The sequence below is a fragment of the Urocampus carinirostris genome, chromosome 15 (assembly GCF_059441175.1).
Source record: "Urocampus carinirostris isolate Australia breed hairy pipefish chromosome 15, RoL_Ucar_1.0, whole genome shotgun sequence".
Taxonomy (NCBI): domain Eukaryota; kingdom Metazoa; phylum Chordata; class Actinopteri; order Syngnathiformes; family Syngnathidae; genus Urocampus; species Urocampus carinirostris.
In genome coordinates, this window is record NC_142363.1 from 3,542,910 (window position 1) to 3,567,108 (window position 24,199).

Sequence of the window (24,199 nt, forward strand, 5' to 3'; positions counted from 1 at the left end):
CGGTCCTACCCATCATCACAAACGTTACAAGTACCCGTATTTTGGCATGTTTTTTGGAAAGCGTGGGTTCGAAGCAGGTGCCTCAGGCCAAGGTGGGGACCCTCTCCGCAGCTCAAAGTAGCTACATATGTGGACTGAAGAAAGGAAAACTGAGCGAGGTGGGCAGGAAGAGGCGTAAAGGCGGGGTAATCGTGTCTTCGAGGCTTGGCGCACCTGGTCGTGCCTTTGCGCGTGCGCGCTTCTGTTGACTTTTGTGTGTTCGATATTGTACGCATTTTCAATTGCGGCACCATGCCAGTATGCTGGCAGGGCACACGAAAATCCAAGTCATCAGAGATTTAAGTATACACTTTTCAAACGTTACCGCTAACCAAGTCTGACCCTGCTTGACACCTTCTTTGTTGTAATTTTTTGTCTTCCGTATATTCTAGGTTGGTAAAGACTCCATTGGAGAAAGTTATTCTCAAACAGAATGTTTTTTTTACCATTAGGCACAAAACGTGTGGTGTTCTTCTTCACAATTATGCAAATATGTATGTTTTTATATGTTCTTTGCGTATGTTGCGGTTGGTATAATTTTGTCCGGCTAGCTCGGGCTGTTAAGTGCTTTCCAGTTTTTGTTTGCTTCCGGTCGGTGCTCATTGGCTGCCCACCGTGTTTTGTATGGCCGGCTAGCCTGGCATAATTACTGGTTTTCCGTGTCACTTGTTTTATTCCTGGCCAGCTTCAGGTTTATCGCCATTGAAACTTTTCTTTTTTGGGTCCCGGCTAGCCTGGCTGGTCAGCCAGCCTCACATTTTTCCAGAAAGCTGCAGCAGCCTTGTGTTGCTCGGTCCCATTTAGCCACCTGTTTTTTGCCAGTTAGCCCATTTTTGGCTGCTCAACCTTTGTTGTACCATCACTGCACTAACCTGCGACACAAAAAAGTCCAAAACTTATCTGAAAACACTCGTAAGGTCTTATACTGATTAACACGTAAAACAATATAGCCACTGGCTTGGTAGGGTTCTTGTTTTTTGACGTAACAGCTCAGGATGACAAAGACAAGACATGCTGTCTTCAAAATGCATTATCTTGGAAAATAATTAAAATTTACCAATAATATATATATATAAATTGTATGCAAAAAATATGTTCTATTTCCTTTCATGTTTAAGAATATGGGGAAAACCTTTAAGTTTACAATTTTAAAATGTTACTGCGCACCAAGTCCGACCCCACTTTACACCTTCCTTGTTGTAATCATTTTGTCTTCTGTATATTCTAGGTTGGAACAGACTCCTTTGGAGACAGTTATCTTCAGAATTTCAAGGAGAATGGAGTGTATGCAGGTAAGCAGGAGAGTTTAGGGCTTTCACATTCTAAATCCTTGGACAACTTTGCAGCCTTTTAGTTTACAGTTTCTGTATTTTTTCTTCTTACATTGATCCGTGTATTAAAATCATCCATTATTTTAAAAAAAATTAAGTTGCAACAAAGGTATGCTTGTAATTTATTTCCTGTTCTTACTTGAAGTCAGAATCATTTAAGTGACTAAGTGGAGTCCAGAATCTAACATTTTAAGGTCAAAGTTGATTATAAGTTTGCAAAAAAACTGCTTCTGCCAAAGTTTGAAGATGAATGAAGATGTGAGGAACAAAATAATGGTATAATAGTAATTGCACTTGTTAAAGAATACAATACAATACCTAGTTATAATTCAAATATGTTTTTGTACTGTTTTTTTCAAAGAGTTGCACACAGAGGCCACAAACTATTGGTCTACAGTGCCTACACTGCAAAAACCTGAGTTAAATAAATATGATAAAAATATACTTGAATTTGAAAACTACAGTCCTGAAATTCTTGCATTCCCCCACTCCAATTAAATGAAATGATCAATAATTAATTTAAAAAAAACATTAAAACACTGCAGAGGCTGTGCGTAAAACATTTTGGCAAAGCTACTTGACATTTCAAACACTCGTCAGAGCCACAGTTTCTCAAATATTTTTTGGAAGTGGGGGAAATGCTCAAAATGTATTTTGTTTTGTTGTTGTTCAAGAAATCTTTTGCACCTTTATACTCCTTTTAACTTTAAAACTCCCCGGTTTAATTTAAGTAATTCATAGGCTTCAGTAAATGAATGTATATATGTACTGTATTGTTGATTTCTCTGCAATTTCCAATCAGATTACAAACATATATAAAAATGTTTTTTAAAAAATGCATGATAGCAGTTTTTAACTACTGATAACTTATAAAACCCTTCCTCAGTAAACATTGAACAATAAGCTTTTGTTTTCAACTGCATGCTATATTTCAGGGGTGAAATAAAAACGCTTGCAAAATACAAGTACCGTAAATTCCGGACTATAAGCCACTACTTTTTCCCCAAACTTTTAACCCTGCGGCTTATGATTAAAGTAACTCTACCCAACCCTGAGTACAAAACACTAAGATATCTACACCCAACTTTATACAAATGTCTAATACATGAAGTAAAATATTGTGTCACAAAATATAGGGAAAACATTTAAAAAATGGACCAGGTGAAAAAAATAATGCCCCAAAGTCGAAAATACTTAACAACAACACATTTAAAGAAAATTCAAGAAAACAAGGATAATCAAATCATAAAAAGTACAAAAAAGGCTCAGGGAATTCAATACCCCCACAGAAAAATATTTTGAAAAACAGGTACAGTAAGGGTGATTATTTTTTTCAAGTGAATAATTTACTTAGTTGCATTCTACCAATATTTAAAGGACAACATAAGCAAAGTCGCAGCTACATTTGGTCAAATTGTGTTTTAAAAGTCTGCTTTATTTTTCTTTCTTTTCGATTACTCTAGGTTTTGTTGGACAGACTTCTAATGCAGCCACTGGCGTTGCCTCCATAATTGTAAACGATGCAGGTAAGCGCATTTCTATCCAGTCCATAATCACTCCCATTCCACTCAAGAGTAGATAGAAGCAGGTTTAAATTGTGGCCCAGGGGCTTATTTTGTTTGATATTATTTAGGTTTGGTCCAATTCATTCTGCGTCCCGTGGAAATGTGGCTGTTGTGTCCCTTTGAATTACATAAATTAATGTATTGAATGCATTATTGAAATTTTCAGGGTTCGTACAGGTGCTTGAAATCCTTGAAAATGCTTGATTTTTTTTAATGTTGTGTTTTTAAGGATTGAAAAGTGCTGGTGCCATGTTTCTCACCAAATCTGCCAAAAAATGACGCCGACACTGCTCTCCAGTAGTTTCACTTTGCCGTTGGATTTTCTTTTCTCTTGTGATCAACTCCAGCTAGCATTAGTTCATACGACATTGTCCTATGAAGCGCCATCGCCCACTTCGGGTCTCGCCTAAAAGAGCAGGTGCATGTTACACCTAAACATGGCACTATGAAATGTGTATTAGTGCACTGACTACGTATAAATCAAACACATTTATTATTGGCCATGCAAAAAAAGAGGGGAGCGTTTCCCAGTGGTAAATTTTAATAATAGATTCTTGCAACTGAAAATATAAGCTACACATTACTCATTTTTACCTCACTAACCTCACCAACACCTATTTGGGGGGAGAACAAATATATTCGCTATTTACTGAAAAAAATCTAAAAATCCTATGCCTTAATAAATGCACACACAAGACTCAAAATCCTTTATGTAAATCTCAGATATATCTGTGGCTATGCAAAATACGTGATTCACACCTGATATTTTTCTTTTATCGTACCGTAGAAATTTCAAAACTGGCTTTTTAAGTCCTTAAAATTTCCATGAATCTGGCCGTTAAAAATGTGTACAAACCCTAAATTGTCATCTTTGTTATATTTTCAAAAACAACCTCTGGCATAATTATGGAGCATTTTTCTGCAATGAAATTGAACGGGGAGGAATGTAGCTGCTTCCTTTCATTGGAAGACGAGCAAACTTTGTTCACTCCCTCTATGTCAATGTCCATGTCAGCTAAACTTGGTCCACCCACACGCACCTTCAACCCACCAAACCATCACACCTGAAAAGGGGTGTAAAGACTTTCTATATTTTATACAAACAGGTGAGAATGCCATTGTAATCGTGGCTGGTGCCAACATGCTGCTGAGCAAGACGGAGCTTCACGATGCTCTTCCAGCCATCAGTTCTGCAAAAGTGCTGGTGTGCCAGCTTGAGATTTCTCCCCAAATCTCTTTGCAGGCTTTACGGATGGCTCGAGAGAATAAAGGTCAGTGGACGCCTCCATATGTTCTTTTTTATGGCTAAAACTTTAAAGACGAAAAACGTTTATCAACCATATCACAGATGTGATCTGTGGTCTATCGAATGCTTACTGATCCAATTTAAAATAAAATTCATCTAAAATCAAAGTATGTAATGTAACATGCGTCCCTAATTTTTTATTAAAATTCCAAATGTTGTCTCACTTTTTCTCAACACAAACTTTGCAGTTGGATACAACGGGAATCAAACCTGGATCTCTGCGTTGGAAAGGCAAATCCTAACCACTGGACTATCAGTGGAATAAATTACATTGGAAATGGTTGAATATTTTATTTTAATATCTCGCTATTTTTGTTCATGGATGCAGAGACGAATGTTAATTTCATTGTGCATTTCACATGTTACAATGACAATAGATTCTATTATTCTACTCTATTTTAAGCATTCTAAGCATTCATTTATTTACATTGAACTAAAGTAATCAGGATTAAAATTGCCTTTATTGTTATTGATATCAATGTTGTAAAACATTGTATGTCATGAAATTAGACATGAAATTCCAGGATAAAATATGTAAGAAAGACTTTAAAGAGAAAGAAAAAAAAGATCAGAATGGATAGGCAAAAAAAAAACAATGTAGTGCTTAGAAAAGTTATAATAATAATAATGCAATGAATAGGGCATTGTAACAATAATGCAATGAAAATGAGTGAAATAACATTTAGCAGCAGCAAATGTTATAAAAAACAATATAAATCACAAATATATATTTATATACTATGTGTGTGTGTGTGTGTATGTATATACACATATACTGGACTGTCTCAGAAAATTAGAATATTGTGATAAAGTTCTTTATTTTCTGTAATGCAATTAAAAAAACAAAAATGTCATACACTCTGGATTCATTACACATCAACTGAACTATTTCAAGCCTTTTATTATTTTAATATTGCTGAATTTGGCTTACAGCTTAAGAAAACTCAAAAATCCTATCTCAAAATATTAGAATATCATGAAAAAGTATACAAGTAGGCTATTCAACTAATCACCTGAATCATCTAATTAACTCGAAACACCTTGCGAGGGTTTCCTGAGCCTTAAAAACACTCAGCTTGGTTCAGTAAACTAAATCACTGCTTATCTGACTGCTGTCCAGAGGACCATCATTGATACCCTCCATCAGGAGGGTAAGACACAAAAAGAAATTTCTCAAAGAGCAGGCTGTTCACAGAGTGCAGTTTCAAAGCATATCCACAAAAAGTCTGTTGGAAGGGAAAAATGTGGCCGGAAACGCTGCACAACCAAGAGAGATGACCGCAGCCTTAACAAAATTGTGAAGAAGAGCCGCTTCCAGAATTTGAGGGAGCTTCAAAGACAGTGGGCTGAAGCTGGAGTCCTGGTATCAAAAGCCACAGTTCACAGACGTGTCCGGGAAATGGGCTACAATAGCCGTATTCCCATGGTCAAGCCACTTCTGAACTCAAGACAACGGAAGAAGCGTCTGACTTGGGCTATGGAGAAGAAGCACTGGACAGTTGCAGAGTGGTCCAAAGTCCTCTTTTCAGACGAAAGCAAGTTTTGCATTTCATTTGGAAGTCAAGGCGCCAGAGTCTGGAGAAAGGCTGGAGAGGAGCAAAATCCAAGTTGCTTGAAATCCAGTGTGAAGTTCCCACAGTCAGCAATGGTTTGGGGAGCCATGTCAGCTGCTGGTGTTGGTCCACTGTGTTTCATCAAGTCCAGAGTAAATGCAACTGTGTACCAAGAGATTTTAGAGCACTACATGCTTCCATCTGCTGAAAAGCTCTATGGAGATGAGTATTTCATTTTCCAGCATGATCTGGCACCTGCCCACAGTGCCAAAACCACCAGTAACTGGTGCACTGACCATGGCATCACTGTCCTTGATTGGCCTGCTAATTCCCCTGACCTGAACCCCATCGAGAATTTGTGGGGTATAGTTAAGAAGAAGATGAAAGACACCAGACCTACAAATTCAAATGAGCTGAAGGCCGCTATCGAAACATCCTGGGCATCAATAACACCTCAGCAATGCCACAGGCTGATTGCCTCCATGCCACGCCGGATTGATGCAGTAATCCGTGCAAAAGGATTCCCAACCAAGTACTGAGTGCATCAATGGACATTTTCAAATGTTTGATTTAGTTTTGCTGTTATAAATTTTTTTTTTTTACTTGGTCTGAGGAAGTATTCTAATATTTTGAGATAGGATTTTTGAGTTTTTTTCAGCTGTAAGCCAAAATCAGCAATATTCAAACAATAAAAGGCTTGAAATAGTTCAGTTGATGTGTAATGAATCCAGAATGTATGACATTTTTGTTTTTTTAATTGCATTACAGAAAATAAAGAACTTCATCACAATATTCTAATTTTCTGAGACAGTCCAGTATATATACACCGCCTATAGCTTTTATGATAGCTTGCAGTCGCTAAGCCATGGACTTGATGAGTGACATACAGTATTCCTCAGCAATTTGGTGCCAACTCTCTTTGATTGCAGTTGTTAGATCATCTTTGCAGCTCAGAGCCTTGCTGTGGACATTTTTTTTTTAATTTCCACTACAAGTTATCAATTGGGTTGAGATCTGGGCTATTTGCAGACCATGACATTGACTGGATGCGTCTTTCTCCAAGGAATGCTTTCACAGTTTTTGCTCTGTGGTATGATTCATTGTCATTTTGGAAAATGAGTTCATCATCCCTAAACATATTATCAATAGAAGGGATTAGAACGCTGTCCAAATTGTCCATATAAACTTGCATTTATTGCAGATTTGACAAAAGCCATCTCCCCAGTGCCTTTGCCTGATGTGGGAATCTTGATGTTTTCTTAAGGTAGTTCTCTTCGTAAATCTCACCGGAACGGCACCAAACAAAAATTCCAGCATCATCAAATTTGTCCAATGCATGATTTGTGACTCATCACTGAAGAAAATCTTCATCCAGTTATGCACAGTCCATGATTGCCTCTCTTTAGCCCATTGTAGTCTTGTTCTTTTCTGTTTAAGCGTCAATGATGGTTTCCTTTTAGCTTTCCTTTATGAAAATCCAATTTCCTTTGGGCGATTTTGCAAAGTTCTGTCACATACATTGACTCGAACTTCCTTCCATTTCCTTTTCATTTTTCTTGTTTTGCGTTTTCTATTTTCAAGACACCCAGGGTGATTCCTCACCTTTCTTAGAATCATTGAGACCCTACGAGTTAATTTTCTTGCATGAGGCTCCACTCGGATTGAGATTGGCCGTCATGTATAGCTTCTTCCATTTTCTAATGATTGCTCCAACAGTGGACCTTTTTTCACCAAGCTGCTTGGCAATTGCTCTGTAGCCCCTTCCAGCCCTGTGGAGGTGTACAATTCTGTCTCTAGTGTCTTGGATAGCTCTTTTCTCTTCGCCATGTGACAAGTTAAAGTCTTACTTATTGTATAGGGTGGACAGGTGTCTTTGTGCTGCTAACCACCTCAAACAGGTGCATATGATTCAGGATGATACATGGAGTTCAGGTGGACTTCTAATGGGCGGACTAACAGGACTTTCAGGGTAAGAATTATAGATGATACACAGGTGTTCAAATACTTATTTGCAGCTGTATCAGACAAATACATTTTTTAAAAATCATGCATTTTGATCTCTGGATTTTTCTTTTTAGTTTATCCTTCTCACAGTGGACATGCACCTACAATAAAAATTGCAGACCCCTCCATGATTTTTAAGTGGGAGAAATAGCAAAATAGCAGGGTGTTGAAATACTAATTTTGGAGGGGTCCCTCTCCCATTTTAAGAGGTAATTTCCATTTTAAGGGGCAACCATTACAGTGTGTTGGAGTACATTTCTAATTTATTAAGATTGGTACCGTGACTAAAAATAGTGTGAAAATTAGATGAAATCCAACATTTTTTTCCTGGTGGTCTAGTGGTTAGGATTCAGTGCTCTCACAGCCGTGTCCCAGGTTCAATTCCTGTTCCATCCTATGTTTTGCGATTCTCTTTGGCAATATTTTTCGATTAATCAAATCTTGTTTATAACGTGCACCCAAACTTTGAGTCATTTCTTATGTAAAAATAAATGCATGTTACACACGAATAAATATGGTACCTCTATCCAAAAAATAAAAAAATCTGTCTTTAGAGTCTTATAGGGTTTCCAAAAGCTAGCATTTGTAGTCCATTTTGCCTTAAGCGACCGACATTTGCGTACTTCGAGCGATTATTAGATCTTGAGCGTCAAAACCATTTGCACCCATCTTCTCCAGAGAATTCCATTTACACAAAGCCGTTGTGCCACCACGTCAAAATGGCGTGGTTGCCAAGCATGTTTGCTTTCCCATCTCTCCCCTGCCACACGCTTGGCCTGATCACGTGGTATCAGGAGGAGGTTGGGAAGGGCAGCGAAAAATCGGGTGGCATTCAGCATGGCCATCTGGGTATCCCATCTGCAACACAGCTATGGCTGTGACGTTTGGGTCCTGGCAGCATGCTGCGATAGATTACTCGTGGAGGGCCCTGACGAGAAGCCCTCCAGTCGTCTTCATGACGCTGAGGGCTTCTAATAATAGGAAGTTGTTAAATATGACAAATCCGCTAACCTGGTCATTGTGACAGCGGAGGAAGGTAACACAGGAAAGCAAACAAGAACCCTGATGGTGCGACTGACGCATGTACAGTATATGGAAATGTTGGATACTAGGAAATGATTTCCCTTCGCCTGCAATTTAGAATAGCTTGTTAGTCTTTGGGAGATCCCTCTGATAAAACTTGGATCAAGGTTCATCATCATTTATACGAGGCACGTACCACACCTGGAGCGCCATAAAAATCTGAGTGTGTCAAAAAAAAAGGAGCAAGTCTCTTGGTCATTTCTATTTAAGGTTATGGTTTCTTAAACGGTGTTCTCCCTGCGTCCTAGACGCATCATTTTTGCTGGGGACGCATAGTGTCAAATCAACGTGCGTCCCCGGGACGCAACTTGCTTGACACAAAATTGTCATTATTACCCGATTTCTTTTTTTTTTTTAACAAAGATTTACCGCACTCCAAACGTTTCGTCAGGCGGATCCGCCATTGGTGTTTTGGTCTCGGGGTTCGAGTTTTCGTCTGCACTCCGATCTCGGCAAACGAGATCTCGTTGCTTCGAGATTACGTCACTGTTGTGGTGGTTGTCGTCTAGGGAAGGTGAAGGTTAAGTATGCCTCTGAAAAAACAGTTAGTATTAGGTGAAAATCACACAAAATTGGTAGTTTCATCAGTGTCAGTAATAATTCGAAACATAATGCAGAAAGTGATAACAATGGCAATAATTCCGGCACGAAAAAATGGAGAAATTCTTCGGAAGATCGCGGAGGCAAGGAAAACAAGTGTGTTGAAGCGAACGATTCGACGAAAGTTTCCTTGGGCGAGAGGTGGTGCGGCACCATGCATCAGCATGATAATAAGCTCCAGTAACACTTCAAACCAGAGATGGCCGTCACAAGTGAAAAAAGTGCCATGCACATTAAATTGCCTGAATAACAGAAATGTATGTATCCCTTCATTTCTGTACCATCATGCAGTCTTCCCTCCTCCAATTTCCCTCCCCTTGTAATTATGAACACTATTTTAATTGTCTTGCTGTCTCTTAGGGAGTAGAAATAGAGAGGAGATGATCCCCAGTGCCCTCTCTCCCTCCACTTTAGTCACCTCTTAAGACACGCAGCGGACCACGGTGGGAGAATTCTCACACCTCCCAGGGGGGAGGGCCCCTCACCACAGGATTCTTTAAATTTGTTGGTGATAGGAATGAGTGGAGAGGTGTTGTGGGATGTTTGGACGCGTTCTAAGGGATGGGCAGGGCACCCGTATGATGCGGCAGGGGTAAACCAGTGAAAGCTGTCGGGCCCTGCTGTTGAACAGAAGAGTGTGTTGTGTCACCCTGACCCGAGTGACATGGTCGCTTTTGTGTTTTCCGTTTCATCTGGAGGGACGAAAGCATGACAAACTTGGATGTTGAGGTGCTTAACTTGTTTGGGTGTTTGGGCATTTGAGCTGGCCATGGTCCAAAGATTTTTGTGTGTGTTTTTTTTTGCTACCTTTTCCCTTTTTATTTTCTTTATTTTCTTTTATTTTCTTTATTTTTTATGTGTTGTCTTGCTGTCGGTCACCCCTCTCGAGGGTTATGACCAGGGTAGATTGATACATAGATAGATAGATTTTTAATTGCAGCTATTAAAAACATTTTACATACTTAATGATGACTCAACTTTCCCATTTCCCTTTCCCAAATGTTTTAAAATCAACAACAAGTAGCTCTCTCTTGCCCCTCCTTCAAAGATTTTCTCAGCATTGCTTGCCACACCTCCTGAACAGCTTTTGACGCACACAAAGCTTCCAGACATGACTCAGTTGATGTTCATCCCCCAATTTCAACATCTGCAGGCAGCAGAAAAAAAGTCTGCGGTTTGTACACCGGCCACGGTATTAAGCAACCTGAGACCAACATGCTCCCCCATAAAATATCAACATCAGTTGACGAGAATAAGTATTTAGTATTTCATAAAAGCCACTTGCCTACATAATGATTCGCGTCAATCTGCTGAGTTCCTGATTACAAGCACATTTGATGAGCGCCGAACTCAACTATTTGCCGTCAGCGCTTGAAATATCACACTTGGCCGTAAACGCTGTGATCACAGCACAGATGGAAGATCCAGGAACAGATAGAGGAAACACAAAAATTACTTCATCTTTGATTTTGTCCTTGATTTCTTACATACGATAAAACTGTTGAAACCATGAGCATTCAATTTGAGTAAGAGTATGGTTTGGTGATATGGTGATTTTTACTCTTCCTCTTTAATCGCTTCAGTCAAAAATGCTCTGAGTTTAAGTTTGAGCAGTTTTGTCCAGATTGTTTTACTGCACGAGTTTTACAATTTGAGAAGACAAGCAAAATGGCCAGGCGTTTCTGAGTCAATAGACGATTGAATTTGGTGGCTTGGAGTGGTCGGCGGGCGAGAGTTGCAGCACCTATAAGTAGGCCAGATGTTTATCGGCTTGTTGGTAGTCATTGGTGGTACTTTGAAATCTAGCTAAATACCCTGTGGACGTCTACGTTTTCAAGAAAAATATTTAAGCTGTTTCGGAACCTACAAGTTAAATACACAGGCATGCACGCACGCACACAAACACACACACACAAATCTGGATTTAAAAAGTAGTTTAGGTGGATTCAGACATGGGGACTTGAGACTTAGTGACTTGGACTCGAGTCGACTCGAGTCGCTGTTTTTATGACTTGTGACTTGACTTGGACTTGGCAATCTAAGACTCGGGACTTGACTTGTGACTTGACTTGCCCAAGAAAAAAATACTTGGGACTTACTTGGGACTTGAAGGTGAAGACTTGAGACTTACTTGAGACTTGCACATGTGTGACTTGGTCCCATGTCTGGGTGGATTAGATATGAAGTTGCTTTTCAGAATATTTTTTTTACCTCATGTTTGCTGTATATACCACACTGGCAGTGAGTTTTGAGAAGAGACTTGTCTGGCATTTTTAAAACATTTTAAAACAAGTTTTTTTCTCCTAAACTCATATAGCCAAAACTTCTATGTAGTAAATTAACAAAACTTAAGCTAATAAAAGTCTGAGCTCTAAAGCTTTATGTCTGAATTAAAGCTTAACCTGTTTTAACTGCAGAGTTAAAGCAGCTTGTATGAATAACCCTGAGGAGAAGCATGATAAACACTTTTACTCCATTATTAAATCTTGTAAACCTAAACTGTGGCGTTTTACCTTTTTTCATGTTGCAAAACTGATCACTGGACGTTATCACACACACGGATTAAAAAACATTTCCAGCTTTCCATTTCAGGTTCTCCACATTTTTAATGATAAAACTGTATTTACTTGCATCTAGGTTGACCTATCTAAAACTGCTTTAAAATAGCCACATACTAAAGTAACACATACTCAGAATATTAATGAAACTTGTACCTAAACAGTGATAATTACATTTTTAGATGACAAAGATTAGTATAAAAACACTGTTTTAAAGCAATTTCTGTAACTTTAACTCACTTCAATGCCATAACGTATTAATACTTTTTTTTTTAGAAATGTTGTCCCTGAGTGCCAAAACGTAAAAATGTGTTTGTTTGTTTTTTAAACTGTTTGGTTCTGCTCATCAACATGTATCAAGCCTCCGTAAATTATTTCAGTGTGATGAATAACCATAAGATTGCAGATGGCTTTGATCAGATCTATGTCCACACATCGGGAAAGCCCCACTTCCCAGTGTTGCCTCCCATATCCACCAAGTAGGCGTGGTAAAGTGTAGTAAGGGTAGTGAAGATATGGATAAGTAACAGTTAACAGCTAAACAGAACATTTTTCTTTCTAAAAAAAAAAAGAATACCAAAGTACCTTCGTTATTGTCAGGGCAGAGAGGAATGACGTTTCGTGGGCGCCCGAGTGAACGCAATCGCGATGGTGACCACGATCGTGTGATCTCGTTTCTGGAAACATTGGGCGCTAAAAGGTTCTTGCAAAGTTCCGTGTTTTTGCAATAAAATGTTATGTTACTTGCTATACGCCCCTGTGTCTATGGAAAGCATTGTTTGGATATTGCCTTTTGCAAATGCAAAAAAAAAAAAAAAAACAAAGTCAAAGTTCTGCTTTAACTGCATCCTTTCACAAAAAGATGATATGTCAATATAGCTACAGTTCTGTAGGCTTTTAAAAATTTGTCACAATGGCAAATATTGGCTGGCACCAGCTCGTCCGATTTAAGAGAAACGTATGGTGGTGAATAAGCACCGCTTTGATGAGAGAGACTCGTACACAATTTCCTTCTAGGACTCGATTGTTATTGTCACTGTTTTCCACTTTTCCTTCCTCTTATAACTTGAGACCCATCATTATGGGCAAAATAGGTAATGCAACACTCTAAATGACAATAAAATGAGATGAATTCACTCTTAAGCACAATCCGGACACCCCAGAGTGACTTATAGGCATGAGGACAGAGAATGACAGAGCATGCCCCTTCGTGTTCATTTTAACCCTCGAATTTCAATATTGTAGTTTATAGTTCCGACATTTACTTATTTACGAGTATATACCGCAACTAATTACCTGCAAAGATTGAGGTCAGACATCAATACCGTCAATGGCGCTAAATGTGATAATGTCCCACTCAAATGTTCGTAACCTACTCACTCTTCCAATATTTTTGAAGGCCATATCATATCATACATGACGTGACGGGTGGAAGTGCTAGCCGTTATTCCCACCTAGCATCCCCCTCAAGTGCCAGGTGGCCCAAGCCCAATGCAAACCCACACGACCTCCAACAGCCCACGCAAACAGACGCGCAAAACTGCGTACATGCTCGCACAGGGCCGACTTTGTTATTTCTGCTCCGAATGTGTATAATAAGCCCAACACATAAGTGTGCACACATTCGCATGAGGATTTTGGTTTTGTTTGCAGGGCTATACAAATTAATCGCTTCGTGGAGCTGGGCTTATCCTCGGCTAAACAATGAAATCACGCTATTTGATGCATTAATGCTTGCCCCTCATGAATATGCATCAGGTTGTGATTTTCAACACGGGCAGAGGATTACAGAGTTTTCCTCTGCGCTTTTCAATATTAGCACAGAAGGTCACAGTGGAGCTTACTCCTGTTTTGCCTGTAGTATTTTTAAATGTGTATGGGTCATACACACACACTGACACTGCCCTGGGAATTCAAAGTTTACATTAGGGCAGCAACTAACGATTGTTTTCATCATCTAATTACCTCCTTCAAATATTGAAGTTACAGGCAGATAGAAAAATAATGCACAAAACACTTTTTGTTCCCTTGAAAAAATTGTTTCAGGATGAAACGGTCAAACACTACAAAGTTGACAATTTTGTTTGCAATGATGTTCAATAAAATAAAAAAGACTTAAAAACGTATGATAGCTTTTTATAAAGACAGTCTTGGCGCCCTCTGCCTGACCACGCATCACGTGATACAACAAATCAGTTATCTTATTAGTTTCCAGCGTTATAATCCATGTTATTTTTTAGTTGTTGCAGCCTTAGTTTACATCACCAGGACACAAGGTTTTCCTACCAGCCTGTGTCCTTTTTTCTGAAGGTAATTGAATCATTTCATAGCTTTTCCACTTTTGTTTTCTACAGTAGAGCAATCCCTAGCAGTAATGAATTATGTTTTGTTCTGTTGATATTAAACAAAATACGTTTTGACCTTACAATAATTGTGAATGTGCAGGAACTAATTTTTATTGCAGGAAAATGTATTGACTCAAAATCCATTGTTCATTACCAGGGGTTCCAAAAAGGCAAAATCTGTGAAGTAAAAAACATTTATTATTATTATTCTTTCAATATTATACTATTAAATACACTAAAACTAAACATTTGTCAAACAAAAGAATGTACTGTATAAATGCTTTTTTAATCTTTATTTACAAGTAACTGCTGGACTGTCAAATAACTAATAAACAGGGAGATGTATAATACAATCAATTTGAAGAATACAATGCACAATACTAATCCATGAAGTGTTGAAACCGTGAAAAGTAAATTGTGTCATAGCGAGGGAGCCATGCAAGGCGCCGACCTGCTTATTGGGGGCATTAGGGATACAGTCTCAGGACACTTTGACATATAACACGTAGGAGCCGGGAATAGAACCTGCAATCTCTTGATCCCAAGACGAGCGCTCTATCTCTTGAGCTAATGCCATCCCATCAAAAATAAACAGCCTCGTAAAATTATTACCAAAATGGCCGTTAGCTTCTGTCCTTTTGATTGACACCACTCTCGGGCAATTGCAGGCTTTTTATCATGGTCCATAGTCACCATTAGCCATTAAGCCGGCATTGATAAAACAAGAACACAGCTTCAAATAACATTAGATAGTAACTGAAAGAAATGATCATTGACACATTGATTAGCAAATGAAATTCACAACATAAATGTATACAATTTTTGTTATTTGTTTTCAAATCAGAGCCAAAAATATACGTGCACAAATGCAACTCTGATCCATTTTTACGCTCTATTATTACGTGCAAGTGTGCACAATCATTGACTGACTTCTGGAAAGAGAAGTCAAACATTGATAACTCTTTCAAAATGTCTAAAACATTGGCCGAAGTAAAATACACATTTGCAAAGGTTTTAGTCTTGCAAACTGGTCGTCTCCTGATGGCCACTTTTGGAAACGCCTAAACGTACCCTTATGAAAATGTGTAAAATACAATGTTTTGTTATTCAGATTGTGATCAAATTTGACACGATAGCAGGAAGGCTTAAAGCTGTTGTCTCACGTGTTTTCCAGCTAAGTTGATCATGCTACTACCCGTAAGCAATCCTGCTACATGCAGGAATTTGAATGCAAAAATAATAAAGTGAGAATAAAAACTTATTTTTGTGTGTTCCAACTCAGATTACTCAATATTGGTAGCCCTTGCAGTGACTTTTTCAGTTTGAAACAAACCTTTCAAAAGAAACCAAAAGCCTCCATATTCTTCAAACGGATCAAGAATAGCATTCAATTTACTTTCAGTACATCTAGGATTGCAATTTTAAGGGAATTTTACTGGATTGTGAAGGGGATAATAAGTATTCTAAAGAAAACCATCACACTCAAAAATACATATATATTTTCCTTCCCCATCTCTTGACATTTTCAAACAATTCAGAAACATCTGTACGGAGCCACTAGGCAGGTCCAAAGAGTTACATGCAGCTCTAAAGCTGCAGGTGTCTCGCCCTTGGGATAGGGTCCCAGCTACTTTAATATTTTTGCTGTCTGGTAGAAAAACATTTTACCCTTCATCCATAACATTAACGTCTGACTGTTGTTGACTGTTTTTTGTTGCAGTAAAAACAATATTCAACCCGGCGCCCGCTCTCTCTGACTTGGATCCGGAATTTTATCGATTCTCTGATGTGTTCTGCTGCAACGAGTCTGAGGTGATGAATCACACAAATGCTACTTTATCCATGTTCTATTTTTAACCATGAAGCAACAAGTTAAGTGAGAAAAACCGCAAAACTCTCATTGGACTATTTTAAAATGTTGGTCCCACATTGATGTAGTCATTATTTCAGCACGTATTTGTGCAAATTGATGTACTGTAAATTCTGCACTACAAGCTGCTTTTTGGTAAGCTGAAAATGTGTGAATGCCGACATTTCAGCTTGGCATTGTTTGAACAGTATTTAATAAATTCAACATCCATGAAAAGGTCCCCAGTGCTTGGCAATCAGCGTCTTTAGCATTAGCATTTGACTTGCGGTGAAAAAGCGCTGCTTTGCCGTTAAAATAGCCTCAGTTGCTTCACCTTTTCACAGTGTTAGTTTCCAGTTAGCTTGTTGTAGTCAGCATGTTGTCTGTCAGTTCCTCTTAATATTGTATTCTTGGAAAACAGCCACAGTCTTTTGGCAAATTAGGCAGAAACACTTGTTTTGGATTTTGGTGAAAAAATACTCCAAGTAACGGCCCTCAAAGTCAAATTTCCTTTTTTATTTACAGTCGCCTTGTAGGAAATGGGATGTGTTAAAATTATATTGATATAATATTTGCCTAATTGTTAGCATGGTCAGGAGCAGGCTAACACAGGAGTCAAACATGCAGCCTGCAAGCTGAATTTCAGCCAGCAAAACAATGCTGAGAGAAGTGCAAGAGAAAAATGAGCTGCTGTTTTATATATGTCCACTGAATGTTGCCAAAGCCAGGCGCCACTCGCAAAGCAACTGGAGCTGTATATTTCTCTTTCTCCTTTTTTTTTTTTATCTTCATCCCTTTTCTTTCCGTCTATCTTTCTACCTCTCCTTTTCTAGCTTGTTCTTTTTTTTCTTTTTTATTTCTATATTTTTCATATACTCTTTGCTACTCTATTTCTCACTCTTTCTTTCCCTCTCTGTCACACTCACTGTTTTTCTGTCTCTCACTCTTTTCTCTTTCTTTTTCTCTCTTTCTTTCTCCATGTCTCTCTTGTTCTCAATTTATTTCACTCTCTCTTTCTCTTTTAGTCTTTCTAAAGAGATTTGAGGCTAAATTCAGCCAAGATGTTAAAGATACAGATAATTTGTTGGGTTGCACAGTGTACCAGTACATAACTTCTCCACACACTCCTCACCCCTTTAAACACTATGTATGGCTGTTTGAGCTTGCGGCCGAAAATCTGATGAGGCTTGTACAAAGAAAAGATTGAGTTTCGTTCCTAAATTTGAGCATGCAACTTTTAATCAGGTATGCTCTGTGGTCCGGAATTTACATTATATGGTCTCTATTTGAGGACCTGTGCGGGGCAGGGTGGTTCGAGATGATACCCCACGCAGACGCACACCTTTCTGCGGTGATTCACCGACAGTGTATATCTCAGTCGTGACTATCTAGCACATCACTTAAAACTTAATGAATAAACTTAATGTTTACACGAACGTTACAGCATGGTGGTGGGAATAAGTCCCTGCACCCTTTTACGGTCATGGTACATCAAGACTTGGTTGTCAGGTGATGACAGATGAGTGAAAGTGGGCGTGCTTAGCCGGGAATAATCATAATTTTAAAAAGGCAGATGTGGTTTTGGGCTGAGTCAGCTGCCCTGTGGGGGTTTGCAGAAATGCTATTTGATGTCGTGTTGTGGAGCAGAAAGAACAACGTATGGCCAGGTGTGCAGACATGAAAGGCAATCAAAAGTCATGTAAAATGGGAAAATGTTGAGGTGGAAAACTTTTCAATACTAACTTATACTGAAATACCAAGTTCAGTTTGTTTTGTTTTTGTTTGGTTTGTTTTTGTGAGGTTTGGTTTTGTTAGGTTTGGTTTCAGTCAGCAAAGCAATTATTCGGGCTAGAATTCACACAGTTGTCATAGTGCAACAATGCCAAAATAAAGGCCTGCGGGCAACATCTGGTTTGCGAGAAAATTCACTGTGGCCCCTTTTTGCATTATTATATTATAAATTCTATATTTGGGGCAGGGGTAATGCTCGCCCTCATGTTTCTTTTCAGATTTCTATTTTTTCATGTAGCATGAAAATGGTGAAAGTAAGAAAAGCCCTGCTTCATGTCTGAACACCAACTCAAACCCCAAGAAAGATGCAAAATTAAGAGTTTATTTGAGCACGTCCTTACATGTGCATCATGTCAGAGTTGACTGAGACTGCAATGATGACACTTCATTCACTTCATTTAAGTTAGATTAAAAATGGTCCATTTGAATTTTGAAAATGGCAGTATATATTAACAGAATAATACAACTTAATACATAATCAGTGCTACTTTAATAAAGACTGATAAAGTTGGGCAGTGTCTACTTGAAAATATGTGCATGGTTCCCACAGATCCTTGAAAAGTTTTAAAAGGCATTGAATTCATTATGCTAAAAATAAGGCCTTAATTGGAATTAAAAATATTTTAAATTCAATTATTGAAAGTCTTAAAAACGTTAACACGTTAATAAGATGTATATTTGTTTGAACTAAAAAGATTTATCAATTGTCTTTTCATAATTCACTGATTTACTTTTGTGGTGACATTGCATTTCAGTCAGGCCTTTAAGAATAGACGCATGTTTTAGGTCTACCCACAATGCACTGAACAAGAGTGCTAAATATGTGAGGGAATTGCAAGGAGTGACAGTTTATTCATAAATATAAATCTTGCTGAGCTGTTTGACCTATTTAGCACGGTTGAACTCTTAACTATTCTAACATGTACCTAGATGATAACCCTTCCCTAAATAAACTAGCAAATAAATTTTGATTAATTCCTATAAAGAATGTATTGAATATTTGACTTTCTGCCACAAATAGTCTTTCCGTTTTGAATTTGAAAATGTTCTCGGCCCCGAATAAGATGAAATTACAAAAGGGGACAAGTAAGAATTGAGACAGTAAAGAATCATGCTTAACTGGCATCTAACTGTTTGAATTATGGATTCTCGGATGTATCTCAAGTATACTTTGGTTATGTTTATTGTTACTGTCAAACATGGCAAAAGGCAATACTGTATAGCAGGTAGTGCACTTCTAAAATAACCTTTTATAGGATCTTTATGTCAGCCTCACAAAAATTGATTAGAAAATAAATGCGTCTATATATTCATCCATCCATTATCTGCACCTCTTATCCTCAGTAGTGTCGCGGGGGCGCTGGAGCCCATCCCAGCCATCTTCGGGCAGTGTGCAGGTTGCCAGCAGGGCACACAGGGACGGACAATTAGCTCGCTCATTCACACCTAGCGACAATTTGGACCGGCCAATTAACCTGAAATGCATGTTTTTGGAATGTGGGAAGGGAACCAGCGTGCCCAGAGGAAACCCACGCAAGCACGGGGAGAACATGCAAACTCCTCACAGGAGGTTCGATCTCATGACCTCAGAACTGTGCAGCACACGCGCTAACCACTGTGCTGCCCCGTCTATATATTGAGATATAAAAAAAATATTCCTCACTAAAATAGAACTACTGAAAACTATTAAACAAACACAATAAAAAGACTTCTTAACAGTGAGCAACTATAAAAGTCATGAAAGCGTCCACCTCTGCAGTGTGTTTATCCATCAAATGCTCCTCTGTAGCAGAAGTGGGGAGAGTAGCCACAAATTGTACTCAGGTGAAAGTACTGTTACATCAGAATAATAGAACTCAAGTACAAAAAAAGAAGTCAGCCAAATAATTACTTGAGTAAAAGTAAAAAAGTAATTTGTGAAAAATAATACTAAAGTACTAAGTAACTATTGTAGTGTCTTATTTGTTTTTTTTTAAACAACCAGAATCCGATTCATTTCATCAATTCAACGAAGTCCATCCATTCAACAATAAGTAACATTAAATTCAAAAATAGATTAAAATAATCAACTGTATTCTTGTGCACAATGTTCTTCTTGTCATTAATGGATGAGGTTGCAAAGTTTCAATCAAAGCCTTGAAAGATGGTACCTCAACCACTGAAAATAGCACACAAATTTCGGCACCCGCTTGTCAAATATTGCCTGTGTTACCCGCCTTGGGGCAGTAAAGGCTTTGATTTTTACATCATTTAAAGAACAGGACTTAAGCTTTTGTGGGACTCTTGTAAGTATGTGTAGTCAGTTTGTTTGAGTGAATCCTCTGGGGATTAAAAAAATAGTGCCACCTGGTAGTTGTTTGGGTAACTGATCAAATCTAAGTAAAAGAAACGTGACTGAGGTGGCAGAAGTCTGACAAAGTAAATGTGCCGTAGCAGAGACAGACAGGCGCCTACCTACGTGGAGGGGGTTTAAGCAACAGATTCAACGTTTCTCAAGTTAGCGGAGTAAACGTTAAAAGTATAGTGTAGAAAAATACTCCTAGAAGCACATATGTCCCAAAACGTAACTTAAGTAAATGTAACGGAGTAAATGTAAATTACTACCCACCTGTGCTCTGTAGTGTGTCTATATGTGCGTCTGTCTATCGATGCACAACATGAGGAATCTTTTTAAACCCAGTCTTATTCTTGTGCATGAAGGGATTCCAGTGTTTAGATTAGCGCACCACTATGAAGCCGATGACTAACATTGCACCAGACAAAACTGCATAGCTTGGGGCTTTATAACATTGATAAACTGCTGTTTATTTTCAAAGTTATCCAAGGTTTCTGTCTACATCACACAAAAACGCAAGAGGGATCAGATCCTCTGAACACCATTTGACACATGCGTGAACTTTTTCCTGCAAGGTTATCTGGCATTCACATTGCACGCCACATTGCACGTGTGTGAGTGCGTCGGCAGACTTGTGTGGTCCCATTGTAACTGAGTGAAGATTGCGGGGGGAGCAATAGGTGGTAGATGGATTAAGCAAGACAATATATAGATGCTCCTTTTATGGCAAGGCCACGTATTAAGTAAGTTGAAGCCCTTTATGAGGAGGCCGCTCATGTGAGAGCTCACCTGCCAAGTCAAGTCAAATTTATTTATATAGCCCTTAATCACAAGAATGTCTCAATGGACTGCACAGGATTACAATGATACAATTACCTGATCTTAAACCAACATGCGAGCAAGGAACAACTCAAAACCTCAGCGTGAGGAAAAAGAGAAATCTTGAGAAGGGACCTCACAAGTGGTATCCCCCTTCCAGGATGACCAGGGTGAATTACATTTAGCATTACAGTACACAAACATAGTAAACACTAGGTAACATGTTGAAAACTTGTCCGGGAAGTGCATGACAGCAGCGACGCCCCCAGCCTGTAAACTAGTCCAGAAAGTCTATGACGGCCAAGAGGAACCCGTCGCTTCATCTTGAGCTGTTGCTTGAACTAAATAAGCTTACTGACACCATTTAATGAAAAGCAAATCAAAAATTGCCATGTTGGTTTTCGCATTTCATTTGAGGGCAAAAGGGGACGGCGCCCTCTTAAAAATATTTTTGTCTTACTAAATATGGTAAAATCAGACAAACAAACTTAAATGCTTGAATAGTATATTCTAATTGATTTGATATGGCCAAAGATTTATGGAGGACGGATTCTGCCATACAGATGGGCCCAAATATTTTTGGACAAACACACAGTTTTCTCAAGTTGGCCTTCACATGCAACCATATTGGATTTTAAATTAAAGATCTTGCCCAGAATTGAAGAACAGACGGTAATGTTTAATTCAAGTGGTTTAAATAACTACATCTGACTGAAACTGGATGAATTGTATAGATTTTTTTCCAAACACACTACATTTCAGGGGATCAAAACAAATACAATTTAGCGTAATCTTAACAAAAACGGTTTGTGGTCAATATTTTGTTGCAAATGCTTTTGAGGCACTGGGTTTCCTCCTTCTTGATGCTTTGCCAGGCTTTCACTGCAGCAGCCTTGAGTTTTCACTTGTTTGCCCGTCTTTTCGCATTAAGTCTCGTTTTGAGCACGTCAAGTGGATGCTTGCTTGGGTTGAGATCTGGAGATTTACTTGGCCATTGCAGAATATTCCACTTCTTTGCCCTAATAACCCTCCGTATTTAATTTCATTAAGCCTTCTCTTTATTGTAAACATAGAGACAGATACACCCAATTCCTAGAGAGTTTTCTTCACTTTAGTTGATTTTTCTTTACCATGGAGAGTATTCAACGATCATTCTCTAATGCATCTTTTCTTTTTCTGTTTTAAGTTTCGGAATATTCCACTTCACTTCCTTTTGTAGGCATGATCTGTGGTCACAACCACAGCTTCTGCAGGACAAAGACTAAGAACCTTCCCGTGGTGTCCTGCGAAGGGCTCTCTCCCGGGGGAGCCTTACGAATCCAACTCAATCCACTCAGACTCGCTCTCTCTTTCTTTCTTGGTCCTGTCTCCTTTGTCTCTCATTTTCTCTCTTCCCCTTTACACTCTAGTCTCTCATTTTCTCTGTCCCTCTTTTTCCTACTCTCTCCCCACCTCTCTCACTCTCTTTTCCCCCTTTTTGCGTTTCACCCTGTCTGTCTTTCTCTCTTTCTATCTGTCCCTCCCTTTCTCCTTCTTCTACTCTCCTCTCTCTGTTCTTCTTAGGGCGGGCAACTGCAAGAGCAACCCTGGCCCCCAGTCCATATGCCAGTGGTGCTTTCGAACCATTCGCTGCAACCACACCCCAATTACCTGTACTACCTGCCCACAGGGATTCCATAAATCATGCACCGGCCTGTCCGAACGTACTAAGGACTTCAGAGGCTTCATCTGCTTGGGTCGCACCCCCGTTAGGCCTGGCGGCACAGGACAGTCGCAGCCCCCTCTCCTTCGGAGAACTACGGAGCCTCCCACTAGCGAGTCTAGCGCTACTAAGGATTACCTTAGGCGCCTTGAGTGACTCAACAACAACAACAACCACAGCTTCTAAATGACAAAACCACACACACACAATCAACTCAAGACCTTCTCACTACTTGATTGATGATAGGCTATCAAGGGAGGAGCCTTCTGAGTCAATAACAGACCTCAGAGTCAATTGTTCAATTACATTTGTTTCGTTGAAAAAGGGGGTTTAAAGGGCTATAATTCTTAAACCTTTTTTTTGATTTGGGTGTAAAAATTCTCAAATTGCAGCTGAGATTGTGCAGTTTAAACCCATATTTATTATATATTTGTATTTCGAAATGTGTTTGTGTGAACAGCTAAAATACCAAAACTTGTGTTTCTATATATTTTCAGGCCTAGTTGGAAAATTAAATATACAAATGAATCATTACCTACGAATATATATAACATCTAAATAAATAAACACACAACTAATTCACAGAATACCTAAATATACATTGTGAAATGAAGGCAATGTTTTTTGTGGGGTTTTTTTTTGCATTTTGTCCCTTATTTATTTGGTCGTGTATCAGTGATGAAAGAATCGGCTACTAAACCAATCAACCAATAAGTGAAATAATCAGTCAGTTTGACCCTCTCGTTTAGAAAAATATAAGACCAAATTAATGACAAAAACGACCAAATAAATACTGAAAAAAACAAATGACAAAACACATGACTAAATATATACTGAGTTAAATAAATGACAAAACAAATGACAAAATGCATGAATATACAGGGATCAGCCTTGGAAATTATATGCTACAGGAAACTTCGAGGCATCAACTACTTAGCCCATGTGACAAACGAAATGGTGCGCAACAACATCAGAGTGCACATTGGACCTTATGAAAAACTGTTAACTGTGCGCAGACTGAAACTTCAGTGGTAGGGTCTCATTACAAGATCATCAGGAACTGAACAAGATAATTCTCCAGGGCACAGTCCAAGGGGGCAGGAGGATAGGAACACCGAAAAACAACTGGGCCGACAATATTAAGGAATGGCCTGGTGCCAACTTTGTCACGACCCAAGTACAGGCCAGGAACCGTCAACAGTGGAAATTTGAGTCATCATTGGTGTCTCGGTGCTGGGATGGCCTCCAGCACTCCCGCGGCCCTACTGAGGATAAGCGGTGCAGATAATGGATGGATGGATCATATATATATATATATA

At 38.9% G+C, this 24,199-nt stretch overlaps 1 protein-coding gene across 5 annotated transcripts in view; it reads left to right on the top strand.

The window, feature by feature from the left end:
- Positions 1-24,199, top strand: part of rbks (ribokinase) — an 83,854-nt gene that overhangs the window by 29,800 nt on the left and 29,855 nt on the right. For all 5 annotated transcript variants that reach the window (XM_088353734.1, XM_088353733.1, XM_088353737.1 and 2 more), the window contains exons 4-7: positions 1,268-1,331; positions 2,834-2,896; positions 4,042-4,206; positions 16,105-16,196. In XM_088353734.1, the coding sequence (XP_088209860.1) occupies positions 1,268-1,331; positions 2,834-2,896; positions 4,042-4,206; positions 16,105-16,196 (384 nt within the window). The remainder of the gene's footprint in view (positions 1-1,267; positions 1,332-2,833; positions 2,897-4,041; positions 4,207-16,104; positions 16,197-24,199) is intronic.